This window comes from Periophthalmus magnuspinnatus, chromosome 15 (assembly GCF_009829125.3).
Source record: "Periophthalmus magnuspinnatus isolate fPerMag1 chromosome 15, fPerMag1.2.pri, whole genome shotgun sequence".
Classification (NCBI taxonomy): Eukaryota; Metazoa; Chordata; class Actinopteri; order Gobiiformes; family Gobiidae; genus Periophthalmus; species Periophthalmus magnuspinnatus.
The window spans coordinates 32,615,556-32,629,709 of NC_047140.1; the positions used below are offsets into that span (position 1 = coordinate 32,615,556).

The 14,154-nt window shown below is 44.4% G+C and overlaps 2 protein-coding genes across 3 annotated transcripts; both read right to left on the reverse strand.

The window, feature by feature from the left end:
* Nucleotides 1-380: 380 nt before the first annotated feature.
* On the reverse strand, nt 381-8,352 carry cep68 (centrosomal protein 68). Of its 2 annotated transcripts, none has more exons than XM_055227092.1 (8): nt 8,112-8,352; nt 7,177-7,433; nt 6,127-7,035; nt 5,888-6,002; nt 5,405-5,622; nt 4,950-5,072; nt 4,566-4,662; nt 381-2,238 (listed from the first exon to the last, which is right to left on the reverse strand). In XM_055227092.1, exons 2-8 carry the CDS (start codon nt 7,426-7,428, stop codon nt 1,979-1,981), a joined length of 1,974 nt encoding a protein of 657 aa, XP_055083067.1. In that variant the 5' UTR covers nt 7,429-7,433; nt 8,112-8,352; the 3' UTR covers nt 381-1,978. The 2 variants fall into 2 exon arrangements, with proteins under 2 accessions (XP_055083067.1, XP_055083066.1); XM_055227091.1 differs by having other exon boundaries at nt 1,453-2,238; nt 4,553-4,662; nt 8,112-8,346.
* Nucleotides 8,353-9,815: 1,463 nt separating this feature from the next.
* Nucleotides 9,816-12,306, reverse strand: sdhaf4 (succinate dehydrogenase complex assembly factor 4). The gene is made up of 3 exons (XM_033980287.2): nt 12,140-12,306; nt 10,974-11,084; nt 9,816-10,410 (listed from the first exon to the last, which is right to left on the reverse strand). The coding sequence occupies exons 1-3, from the start codon at nt 12,216-12,218 to the stop codon at nt 10,301-10,303; spliced, it is 300 nt and encodes a 99-aa protein (XP_033836178.1). The 5' UTR covers nt 12,219-12,306; the 3' UTR covers nt 9,816-10,300.
* Nucleotides 12,307-14,154: the final 1,848 nt, after the last annotated feature.

The window sequence follows — 14,154 nt, forward strand, 5'->3', positions numbered from 1 at the left end:
AAAATATCACAGACGTGAAATGTGACCCCAGCCCTAAGTGCAGTTCTGTCCATTTATCTGTGTCTCAGCTCAGGGGCTGACACAGTGTAGACACGACGCAGACGCCTCCACCTTACTAATCACTATGATGACGCTAATGTACTGAAACCTATGGACGTGAGTCCGTGTTTCAGAGCGTGAGTCCGTGTTTCAGAGCGTGAGTCCGTGTTTCAGAGCGTGAGTCCGTGTTTCAGAGCGTGTCCGTACGAGCCTCTGGGTTAACTGACCGTTATATAAATATAAACAGGATTTTTACATTTTTATCACAAAAACATAAAATCTTCAGACACTGAAGTGACGCGGCTCAGATCTGATTTGGCAAAGTGTTTATTTTTGTGAAAGGCACTTTGGAAAATAAATAATGTCACATTTGTTAGTTAGATTTGTTTGATGTCTCATAGACTGTGTGTGTGGGTGTGTGTGTGTGTGTGTCGGGGTGTGTGTGTGTTTATAAAATGTCTGGTTTACATTGAGTTTTGCAGAAAAGTTCTTCTTGATTCTCTTCATTGTGACTTAATCTGGTGAATAAAACCTGTTAAAATATAAATTATAGTTTTACACAAAACAAGATGTGTTGAAAATGACAGGAGGTAGAACACAATGATGACATCACACTGATGACATCACACTGATGACATCTCGCTGATGACATCACACTGATGACATCACACTGATGACATCTCACTGGTCCAAAGGTTGTTTTCTTATACATTTCCATGTGTCTCATATTAACCTCTGTGACATAGAGGCGTTGGTGTACCACGTGGTTGTGCGGTGTACCACGTGGTTGTGCGGTGTACCACGTGGTTGTGCGGTGTACCACGTGGTTGTGCGGTGTACCACGTGGTTGTGCGGTGTACCACGTGGTTGTGCGGTGTACCACGTGGTTGTGCGGTGTACCACGTGGTTGTGCGGTGTACCACGTGGTTGTGCGGTGTACCACGTGGTTGTGCGGTGTACCACGTGGTTGTGCGGTGTACCACGTGGTTGCGGTAACAGTTAAGGAATTCCCGAGTGTGAGGTCATCATTTACAACCAGGAAGTAAAATTTGAAACCTAAAAAAATGGCCAAACCGGGAAAAAAAGTTTATATTATTGTGTAAAGTCTTAAACATAATGATCTTAAGTGTGTTTTAGTAAAATGTGTAGTTCAACCTGCACTTTAATGTGAAAATATCAGTCCTGTCTCAGTCGGTGCAACGTCCGAACGAGCTTCACCTGGTCTGATTTTTATTTCAGATTCTTTTTCATCTTTTTTCAGACCAAGGTTCAGTTTGTTTTCATCCCTGACAGTTTGGACGGCTCACTAGCGCCTCAGAGTGGTCATGTCACCCGTCCAGTCAGCTGATTTAAACAGATTTTTGCACTGGGTTTCCTCCAGGTGGAAGCAGGAAGACAGCGCCATCTGCAGTCGAACAGCAGGACAGTATCTCAGGTGTGTGAAAGTAAAAAGGCCCCTCGTCCCGGTTTAACGTCCCATGGGCATGTAACTGTATGTTGCCTCTTTAATCCAGCGATGATGTTTCAGTTCTCTGACATCTGCTCCACCCCAGAGGCGTCTGCTCCGCCCCAGTGACGTCTGCTCCGCCCCAGTGACGTCTGCTCCGCCCCAGTCCATAATGTGCTTCTCTCTTTTGCAGTGATCAAAATGGCTGATTTGAGTTGTTCCTGTTTTTTGTTCTGTTGCTCGTGTGCTCGCCTTCACTGTTTCCTTATTTCTGTCCCATGTTCCATTTTCTGTGCAGTGAAAGTCCTGTCTCCACCAGGAGGAAGACAGCGCCAAATCCCGTTTAAATCAGCTGACCAATCGCGTCACAGCAGCATCATGTGACCACTCTGAGGCGCTAGTGAGCAGAGCAAACTGTCAGGGATGAAAACAAACTAAGCCTTGGTCTGATGAATGCGTTCAGTAAAAAGGTTTGTTAATAAAGCTCATGGTTTAAAGCTCACCCACACGGCTCTGGGCTCTGGTCTGTGGCCCTGATGCCCCCTGTGCCCCTGATGCCCCCTGTGCCCCTGATGCCCCCTGTGGCCCTGATGCCCCCTGTGCCCCTGATGCCCCCTGTGCCCCTGATGCCCCGCCCGTGTGTGGCTGGGTCAGACTGTCCATGGCAGAGAGGATGGAGGAGAAGAATTGTTCTCTGTGTCTCTCCAGAAGTCTGGACTGGCTCTCGATCAACAGCAGCGTGTCTCTGAGAACTGTGGACACATGTGTACACACATTTATACACACATTTATACACACATGTATACACACATGTGTACACACATTTATACACACATGTATACACACATGTATACACACATGTGTACACACATTTATACACACATGTATACACACATGTGTACACACATTTATACACACATTTATACACACATGTATACACACATGTGTACACACATTTATACACACATGTATACACACATGTGTACACACATTTATACACATTTATACACACATGTATACACACATGTGTACACACATTTATACACACATGTGTACACACATTTATACACAAATGTGTACACACATTTATACACACATTTATACACAAATGTGTACACACATTTATACACAAATGTGTACACACATTTATACACACATGTGTACACACATTTATACACAAATGTGTACACACATTTATACACAAATGTGTACACACATTTATACACACATGTGTACACACATTTATACACACATGTGTACACACATTTATACACACATGTGTACACACATTTATACACACATGTGTACACACATTTATACACACATTTATACACACATGTATACACACATGTGTACACACATTTATACACACATGTATACACACATGTGTACACACATTTATACACATTTATACACACATGTATACACACATGTGTACACACATGTATACACACATGTGTACACACATTTATACACAAATGTGTACACACATTTATACACACATTTATACACAAATGTGTACACACATTTATACACAAATGTGTACACACATTTATACACACATGTGTACACACATTTATACACACATGTGTACACACATTTATACACACATGTGTACACACATTTATACACAAATGTGTACACACATTTATACACACATGTGTACACACATTTATACACCCATTTATACACAAATGTGTACACACATTTATACACAAATGTATACACACATGTGTACACACATTTATACACACATGTATACACACATGTGTACACACATTTATACACACATTTATACACACATGTATACACACATGTGTACACACATTTATACACACATGTATACACACATGTGTACACACATTTATACACACATTTATACACACATGTATACACACATTTATACACACATTTATACACACATGTATACACACATGTGTACACACATTTATACACACATGTATACACACATGTGTACACACATTTATACACACATTTATACACACATGTATACACACATTTATACACACATTTATACACACATGTATACACACATGTGTACACACATTTATACACACATGTATACACACATGTGTACACACATTTATACACACATTTATACACACATGTGTACACACATTTATACACCCATTTATACACACATGTGTACACACATTTATACACCCATTTATACACAAATGTGTACACACATTTATACACAAATGTATACACACATGTGTACACACATTTATACACACATTTATACACACATGTATACACACATGTGTACACACATTTATACACACATTTATACACACATGTATACACACATGTGTACACACATTTATACACACATGTATACACACATGTGTACACACATTTATACACACATTTATACACACATGTATACACACATGTGTACACACATTTATACACACATTTATACACACATGTATACACACATGTGTACACACATTTATACACACATGTATACACACACGTATACACACATGTGTACACACATGTATACACACATGGACATTCACACACATGTACACCGGTCACACGTTTGGACACACCCTCCATTCAATGTTTTTTATTTATTTCTACTACTTTTATACACAAACAGAAGACATGAACTATATGAAGTAAGAAATATGGAATTATGTAACGAAAAAAAAAGTAAATAACTCAAAGTTTTTGATTAAACTCGGCTGGTTAATCTGAGGCAGCGGTGGCTCAGTTGGTAGAGCGTTTGTCATTGATCCAAAAGTTCATGATTCAAATCCTCTCGACATAATGACCATTTACTTTGAGGACTTGAATATAAAATATAAAACAAATAAAAGTAGAATTATTAACTTTTATCTTTACATAATTCCATATATCTCACTTTAAATATCTGATGTCTTCTGTGTGTTTATAAAATCAAAAAAGTCATAAAAATAAAGAAAATCACATTGAATGGCGTGAGTCCTGATGAACAGCAGTAACACTGACACTGTCACTCAGGTGTGAAGGCCTCAACTGGGGACCTCACCTGGGGACCTCACCTGGGGACCTCACCTGGGGACCTCACCTGGGGACGTGCTCTGGACACAGCTGAGTAGGAGGTGACCTGTCTGTAGAACGCTGGAGGTCAGGGGCGTGTGGCTGCTCACGTCTCGCTGAAAACTCTGCAACAAAGTCCTCAGACTGAGTTTCACATCAGAACAACAGTGAGACTTGAAACAGCGCCACCTAAAGGCGACGGTTGTAACAAGTGTCATTTAAAAACATCTGAGACAGCCCCCAGAGAGATGGAGACGTGAAGAGATGGAGACGAGAAGAGATGGAGACGAGAAGAGATGGAGACATGAAGAGATGGAGACGAGAAGAGATGGAGACGTGAAGAGATGGAGACGTGAAGAGATGGAGACATGAAGAGATGGAGACGTGAAGAGATGGAGAACTCTTCACAAACCTGGTACTGAGCCAGAGACGACTTGACACTGTGGATGTCCACTGTGGGCGGGGCCAGTCGCTCGATCGTCTGTGAGGCGGCGTAGAGCCAACGCACGAGCCGCTCCAGGTGAGAGCAGAACACCTGCAGCACAGAGCTGTTAATACCAACTCTAACACTACACCCCAACTCTAACCCTACACCTGAACTCTAACCCTACACCCCAACGCTAACCCTACACCTGAACCCTAACCCTACACCTGAACTCTAACCCTACACCCCAACTCTAACCCTACACCTGAACTCTAACCCTACACCCCAACTCTAACCCTACACCTGAACTCTAACCCTACACCCCAACTCTAACCCTACACCTGAACTCTAACTCTAGCCCTACTGAACTCCTACAGCACAGAGCTCTGTTTAACACTGCAGACTTCTATATAAACCACATCATCGTTTGACTTGTAGCTTACACTGATGTGCTCTGTGAGGGGGCGGTGCTGCTCTGTGAGGGGGCGGTGCTGCTCTGTGAGGGGGCGGTGCTGCTCTGTGAGGGGGCGGTGCGCTGTGAGGGGGTGGTGCTGCTCTGTGAGGGGGCGGTGCTGCTCTGTGAGGGGGCGGTGCTCTGTGAGGGGGCGGTGCTCTGTGAGGGGGCGGGGCTGCTCTGGTCCTCTCAGGGAGTCCATCCAGTCTAAACAAACAAACATGAAATCATAAATAATAACACAAAAGACTTTCATTTGATTTATGCAAAAAGAAACTTCAGGCAGAAAAGTTGATCAGGTTTAATCAGAGACTTTTAATCAGAGAAATATTCAGTTTTCAGTAAAAAACAGTGTAATGATTATGATTAAAATTATGTATATGTGTGTGTATCATACACACACACACAAACACACCCCAACACACCCCTACACACACACACACACACACAGACTGTGTTTGGAGGAACAAACCTTCAGTGCTGAGATGAGGTCTGTCTTCTGTGGGACGAGTCTGAGGCGTGTCCTGAGCGTCCAGAGCCACCGAGGCACAGTGACCAGAACGTAAAATGGCTGCTGCCTCACGCACCTTTACACACACACACAGACACACACAGACACAGACACAGACATACATACACACACATACAAACACACATATATATCAAATATCAAATTTAAATGTGTTGCTTTAAAGAACACTGAGTTCTCACCTGCTGTGACAGCTGCTGGAGCAGTTCTATCTTCTCTGGGAGGGGTCTGAACTCCTCGTCGTCCTGGACACCGCTCTCCCAGGGCAGAGTTATGAGAGCGGCCGAGATGGAGGAGACGTCTGTGTCCTTCTGCTGACTCCACTCATGGTCTGATAAAACACCACGGTCTGCTGGAGAGGACACGCCACGCACGCGGTCTGCTGGAGAGGACACGCCGCGCACGCGGTCTGCTGGAGAGGACACGCCGCGCACGCGGTCTGCTGGAGAGGACACGCCGCGCACGCGGTCTGCTGGAGAGGACACGCCGCGCACGCGGTCTGGGGAGGATAACACATACTCAGGGTCTTCTGGGGAGGACGGTGCTGCGGGACATGGGCTCCCTGAGTGTCCTGAGGTTGGACCTACACAGAGGGGGTCTTTTGATCTCTCCATGTCACTGAAGGACAGGCTACTGGAGAGGTGGTCCACTTCAATCCCCGAGTCCTGCAGGGTCCAGTCCCCGACCTGAGGCCCCGGCCTCAGTGGGTAGGTGTAGTCCAGCAGAGCCTCATAGTCCTTGTGGGGGTTTCTCCCTGACGGTGTAGGTGGAGGGTCTTTGGGAATGGCACAGGCCCAGTATTCAGCCTGATATGAGGAGCTGGAGCAAAGGGTTTGTTCAAGAGTTCGTGTCCGGCAACTTGAGAGGGGGGTGTACCTGGAGAGCAGCACCGGGGGGGTCAGCCGGGGCAGGACAGACGGGCTCATGAGCCCAGTCTGCTCCTCTCTGACCCCGGTCTGCTCCTCTCTGACCCCGGTCTGCTCCTCTCTGACCCCGGTCTGCTCCTCTCTGACCCCGGTCTGCTCCTCTCTGACCCTCATCTGGGGTCTGTGGAGGGGCCATATCCCACTCGGGCTGTTCTCTGTGTGACCCTGTGGGATACAGAGATATACTTACACTTACTTGTGTGTGTGTGTATGTGTGTGTCTGTGCATATGTGCGTGTGTCGGGGTGTGTGTGTGTATGTCTGTGTGTGTAGGGGTGTGTGTGTGTGTGTGTGTAAACTGTTGTACCTGTGGCTCTGCTTGTGTTTTCTTCAGAACTGGCGTTTGCTGTTGAGGAGTGAACAGAGGCCGTCTCACTTTGTACTGACGTGTGGAGGGGGGCGGAGCCACGGTCACCTGGTTGTGTCCCCGAGCCACAGTGTGTCCACTGTGTCCAGTGTGTCCACTGTGTCCAATGTGTCCAGTGTGTCCACTGTGTCCAATGTGTCCAATGTGTCCACTGTGTCCACTGCAGAGCTCGCTGCATTCTGGGGCTTCCATCAGCCCTGACAAACAGAACAGTTTTGAAACTGTAAATGAACTTGTCATTAGTCTAACTTCTGCCGACAGAAAAACAGGAGAAATGAAGAAGAATCTGCACCATTAGACCAACATCTCTGTTTCCCTGGTTCAGTCTGTTTCAGCCTTTTTCAGTGAAACATTAGTGTGTACACACACACACAGGTCTAAATCGGACACTGTGTGGTTGTTCACTTGTGTGTGTTGTGTGTTTGACGCTGTTGTGCGTCAGAGCGTCAGGGCTGGACGTGGACGTCGTCTCCATGGAAACAGCTGATGCACAGCGCCATTGTGGCTGCGCTTCATTAAACACAATCAAGGGGGCGCTGTTTTTACAGTAACAAACTGCTCCTGTGTCACAGAGCTGTCCACTGTCCCCTCTCACTGTCCCACTGTCCCCTCTCACTGTCCCACTGTCCCCTCTCACTGTCCCACTGTCCCCTGAGGACAAACTGTGGGTCTGAATTGGTTCCTCAAAAACTCTTTGGTCAAATTGTGGAGCGATACAACGAAGAGCTTCTGCTGCTCATTTATTTTCACAAATACGACATTAGACCTAGAAAAGACACAGACACACAGACACACAGACACACACAGACACACAAACACACAGACACACACAGACACACACAGACACACACAGACACACACACACACAGACAGACCTTTAGCAGAAGAGCAGCAGAGAAGCCCGTGGTTCTTGTTAAAGTCTTTATTTGTTCAGGTCTTTATTTCGGGGGGAGTCCGTTCTCTCCGCGGCGCAGGAGCCGTAAGAACGACTCGTATCGGATCAGACGCGGCTCCAGATCAGATTCTCTCTGGGATTCGGTTCTATCCCGGCTCTGTGGCTCTGTTCTTTCTCTGTAGACTGTTCCTAGTCCTTCACATTCAGTTCCTCTGTCAGTGTCACACCCGTGTCCAGGAGGCTGCGTGTGGCGCCCTCCAGCGGCTGGACTTTGAAGCGAGAACTTTAATTCAAGATCTGATGACTGTCTCTGTCTAAAAACTAGAACAAACTAAACTAAACCAAAAAACAAAACAAAAAACAAACAACTAACGAACTAAAAAGTAACTGCACTTGAACTGAAATGGTCAAAAAGCTTATTGTTATTTTGCTTCCCTTTGAATCCATGTAATGGAGTTAAAATGCACTTATTACTATTTCCTGTTTGTGTATTATGTTTCTTTTGAATTTATGTGTGAATTTTATAATTTTACGTTTTATTTTAAAAATCCGGAAGTGCGCATTGCTCCCATGTATTTTATTTTGGTAGCGTCACTTCCGCTGTCACGTAGGACACTGCAGAGGGTGAGTTCTGTTGCGGTTGAAATTAATATATTTTATAAAAAAGATTTACTGTGAGCATAAATACAAGAACACATTTTGATAAGACAAAGTTTTTACATGTAATGAATGTATTTTGGAGCGCTGATTCTACATTTAGTAAGTTTAATTTGGATTGTACATTTTTCAGTTAGCTTTATATTGTTACATGGAGCTAATGGCGCGAAAATGAGCCGCCATGTCACGTGCTGTTCTCATGTTACAGGAGCCAGAGAGCCTGGAGTGAAGAGATATTAATGTGTGTTATATGTCTGCTACAGGTAAGTTTGATTTTATTTTATTTATGTAAACGTTATAAATAGTGCATTTGTCTCTCCAAACAATTACTCCATTGTCACTACTGTAAATGTAAAATTATTGTTCAGACATAATTTATAAAATTGTGACTCATTATGATTTGTTCCTGTGTAATAACGTGGTAATAACACAGCCAGTCTGTAATTGTAAGCTCCCCCCTCAGTAGCATGTTGGAGACTGCAGGGGGAGCCAGTGAGCCTCGTGTGAAGACATATTAATGTGTGTGTTATATGTCTGTCGCAGGAGAAAAGCTGAGTAACTCCACCCTGTGCCCTGTCCTTGTATACGGCTTGACGAAAGGTTTGCATCCGTTACACAGGCTCTGTGGTTCTGTTCTTTCTCTGTGGACTCTGTTCTTTCTAGTCCTTCACATTCAGTTCCTCTGTCACAGTCTGTGTCACACCCGTGTCCAGGAGGCTGTGTGTGGCGTCCCCCAGCGGCTGGACTTTGAAACGAGAACTTGAATTCAAGATCTGATGACTGTCTCTGTCTAAAAACTAGAACAACCTAACTAATACCAACTAAAAACTAACTTAAAATTAACTGCACTAGAAATGAAATGGACAAAAAGCTTTTGGTTATTTTTCTTCCTATAAATGGAATCCATCTGAAAGACATAAAAAACTGGACAGAGCCACAGCAGCACTTTAATAATGTGGAGATAAACATTTATAATCAACCTGCTCCTGTTTTTAATGTTTTAAATGGACCTGTGCTGTTTGTTTTTGTTTGTATTGTTGTGTGTTTGATCAGGCTCATGAGAGAGTGGTGTCTCTCACTGGACTCTTACTGGACAAATAAAGACAAACAGCAGTGGGTCTAAAGGGGGTTCATGTTACAGCTGCCTTTACATAAACAGAGACAACCCGACACACTGCACTGTGCCGACTCAAACGAGCCACTGCCACAACAATAAGATGTTTGAACGGCTCATTATAAAAGTGCAGTCTTCAGGCTGTGAGTGCCGTCGTTTTCAGGGTCAGAATCACGAGGATGACAGCTCAGATAAGACACTGACTCTCTTCAGAGCCACAACACTTTTACATAATGAAGTTTATGTAAAGATGGAAACGTCTGACTGACAGATTCAGGCCTTTATTTTTTCTGATTTGAATATCTCTTTGTTTTTGTCAGTGTCATGAAAGTGAGACACAGGGGCCTCTTACATTTATATACACATCATTACACACACTATTATACAAGGTAGACCAGCTAAAAGTCCACACAGCGGCCTTTCCGCTCCCAGTCTCCGTAGCGCGTTGGCTCGGGCCCTCGGGGGCCTCCCTTCTCTTTGGTGACGGGGTTTATGTCGTCGGGAAACTCTGCAACACAAACATATTTGTATGATTTTGTTTTGGCTGGATCAGTTCAACAATAAACCAGACGATGAGCAGATGCCTGAGCAGCTGTAGGAGCCATTTACCTGGTCTAGATTATTCCCAGATTAAGACTTTATTATTTTTGTTTATATCAAATGAATGTAGTTTGGACTATTTTCATATTTTTGCATATTTATTTTACACATTGCATATTTTTACATATCTTTTTATTTTTTTTATGTTCATATTACTTCATATTTATTTAGTTTTGTTCATTAGTTTAGTCTTTAGTCTAACTGGTCCAGGGGCCAATGGGTGAGGGGCAGGAGGCCTGGTCACGTGACCTCGTTTATCTGTTCACGTAAACCTGTGGAAAACCATCTCTGGACCTGGACCTTGTTTTTGTTTTACTGAGTTAAACCCATAGACCGTATAAAGAAGCTATATGTGGCTTCCATCCTGATCTTCAGACACACTTCATCAAAAAGCCAAAGATTTTCTTACTTTGGAGCACATCGTTTTTTGTTTGGAACACATTGTTCTTACTTTTAACACATCGTTCTTACTTTGGAGCACATCGTCAGCCTTCTCCGTTTGGTCAAATCGCCCTCGAGGAGTGTTTGGCTTCTTCAGAGGCTCTTTGTCCTTCGCAGGTCCACTCAAAGCTCTCCAGTCTCCTGACCCAGACACACAGAACGTCGTATCAATACAAGTACACATCCAGCCTAATGTCTGGACACATCCTCATTCAATGCTTTGGTATGACTTTCTAATTTTTATACACACACAGAATGAAATAAATGAAGAAAGATATATGGGACTGCGTAGCAAAGGAAATAAGATAAATAACTCTTTAGTTAGTATTCACCCTTTTTTTTGGTCAAAAAATATTTAGTAGTTATTTCACTGCTACATAATTCCATATATCTTCTGTGAGTTTGTGTAGAAAGTTGAGAACAATGAATTTTCAAAAGCACTAGGCCTCAGCCCTGTAGGGCCTAAAAGTAATGATTTACTAAAAACAATATTTCCGTTGCTACAGCAACAACAATTATGTTTTTAAAAGCTCTCAACATTTCCCACGTGACAAGAGGTCACCCACTGACCCCCACTGACCCTCACCAACTGTCCCCCACTGACCCCACTCACTCCACTGACTCCTCAGGAGGAGTCCACAGGAGGGGTCCTCAGGAGGAGTCCTCAGGAGGAGTCCACAGGAGGAGTCCACAGGAGGAGTCCTCAGGAGGAGTCCTCAGGAGGAGTCCACAGGAGGAGTCCACAGGAGGAGTCCTCAGGAGGAGTCCACAGGAGGAGTCCACAGGAGGAGTCCTCAGGAGGAGTCCACAGGAGGAGTCCACAGGAGGAGTCCTCAGGAGGAGTCCACAGGAGGAGTCCACAGGAGGAGTCCTCAGGAGGAGTCCTCAGGAGGAGTCCACAGGAGGAGTCCTCAGGAGGAGTCCACAGGAGGAGTCCACAGGAGGAGTCCTCAGGAGGAGTCCTCAGGAGGAGTCCACAGGAGGAGTCCACAGGAGGAGTCCTCAGGAGGAGTCCACAGGAGGAGTCCACAGGAGGAGTCCTCAGGAGGAGTCCACAGGAGGAGTCCACAGGAGGAGTCCTCAGGAGGAGTCCACAGGAGGAGTCCTCAGGAGGAGTCCACAGGAGGAGTCCACAGGAGGAGTCCACAGGAGGAGTCCTCAGGAGGAGTCCACAGGAGGAGTCTTTCTGCACTGACCTCTGCGCAGCGCGTTCGCCGCTGATCCGGAGCTGGCGCAGTGGCGTCGCATCGAGACGCCCCAGCGCCACAGAGACATGACGCGAACAGAGCGCGTTTAGAGCGCGTTTAGAGCGCGTTCACCTGCGGAAACTTCACAGATCTGACAGACTCGTTTGATTGTCCAGTATCAGGCGGGGAAATATGACGTCATCGTGAAGCGACAAACATTATGTAATTCTGAGTAAGCGCCAGCAGGGGGCGACACAGCCACAGAATCAAACGTTTGAGCCGCGTCTCTTTCCTCTTCTCTCTTTCCTCACTCTCCTCCTCACCTCTTTCTCCTCACCTCCTCCTCCTCACCTCCCCTCCTTCCTCTCCTCGGTAAGGTCTAAAATGAAGACTGTGAGAGTTATTCATTATGTTATGTAAGTGTCATTTGCTGGTTATTTTGTCAGTTTCTCTTTGATTATTTTTAACATTTTTGTAACAGTTTTATTTTATAGGCCTGGGATTTATTTATTGGAGTTTATTTAATATTTTAATGGGCACAAACCTGAGTTCCTTATTGAATAACTGGGTTTATATTCCAGACTCTGATGATGTTTTAAACAGGTCAGTCACTGCAGTGCGTCTGGAGTCACTCTTTATGGGATCCGAATCTTTTGGAAGCGTTCTTTTCATAGAGCCGCAAAAGACTGACTCTATCTATCTATCTATCTATCTATCTATCTATCTATCTATCTATCTATCTATTTATTTATTTGACTCTTTTACTATTTAATTATATGAAGGAAGTCAAAGTGAGAAGTAATTTACACAAACTGATCCCAGACAGAAAGGACCCAGGCTCAGATGTGTTTAAACTGGTTCAAACTGGGAGAGAGTTTACGCTGTGGAATTATTGATCATCTAAATAAAAGATTGCACTACAATAATAATCATTTAAAATCGGTTAAATTGTTCAGTTAGTGTTTCGGTAAGCCTTGTGTCGCCTGCTTATTCTGTGCTGATTCTTGTGTTGATTCTGCGTTATTCAGGTAGAAATACATAACATTTAGAAAGAAAAAGATCTCTTTTTCAAAACTGATGTCCGGTTTCAGCCGTTCATGTTAAGGAACCCTTCAAAAGAGCTGACTCGTTCATAAACGTCACAAAATACAAACTCGGGAAACAGCGGAAATAATTTAAAGACAATTTTATGACTCCCCTCTGTAAAGTTAAACTGTGCCTGTCCTCCCCACAGTGACCCCACAGTGACCTCCCAGTCCACAACCCAGTGCTGCTGTCCAGTCTGAAGTGTTCTCTAAAAGCCTCCTGTGTGCCCACACGGCAAGGATCAGGCTGAAGCTGCTTAGAGATAGTGACTCTACCTCCTGTAATAGTGACTCTTCTTCCTGTTTGTTTATCCAAGCCTTCTGTGCACCACATTTCACTAATAATAACAACAGTTTTGACTTGAGGTTTAATGTTCTGATCTTTGGACACTTTAAAGTCTCAGAGTGAGTCCTTTAACTGTAGACAGGAAACAGGTGATGCGACTTTGCTAGTTTTGTTAGCTCATGTTTAGCCTGTAGCTGGTCTCGTCTGCAGTGTTTGCAAAATCTCATTCAATTCTCCTCGTGTCTGTGGTCTGCGATTTTGTTTCACGTTTAAAAATAGTTTAAGACTGGAAAATCTTGTAGTGATGACAGTTATCGCATTTAGGCATGAGTGAAATGTTTCACAATCGACAAACTCCAGGCCTTGACCCAAACCCCAGGCCTTGACCCAAACCCCAGGCCTTGACCCAAACCCCAGGCCTTGACCCAAACCCCAGGCCTTGACCCAAACCCCAGGCCTTGACCCAAACCCCAGGCCTGTACCTTCTGAACCCACACTTCATGAAGTTTAAATATTTTCTTGGAAAATGTCTGTTCTTTTTGGTCCAAACACTGAACAAGACACACAAGACCTCATACATGAACCACAGGACCTCATACATGACACACAAGACCTCATACATGAACCACAGGACCTCATACATGACACACAAG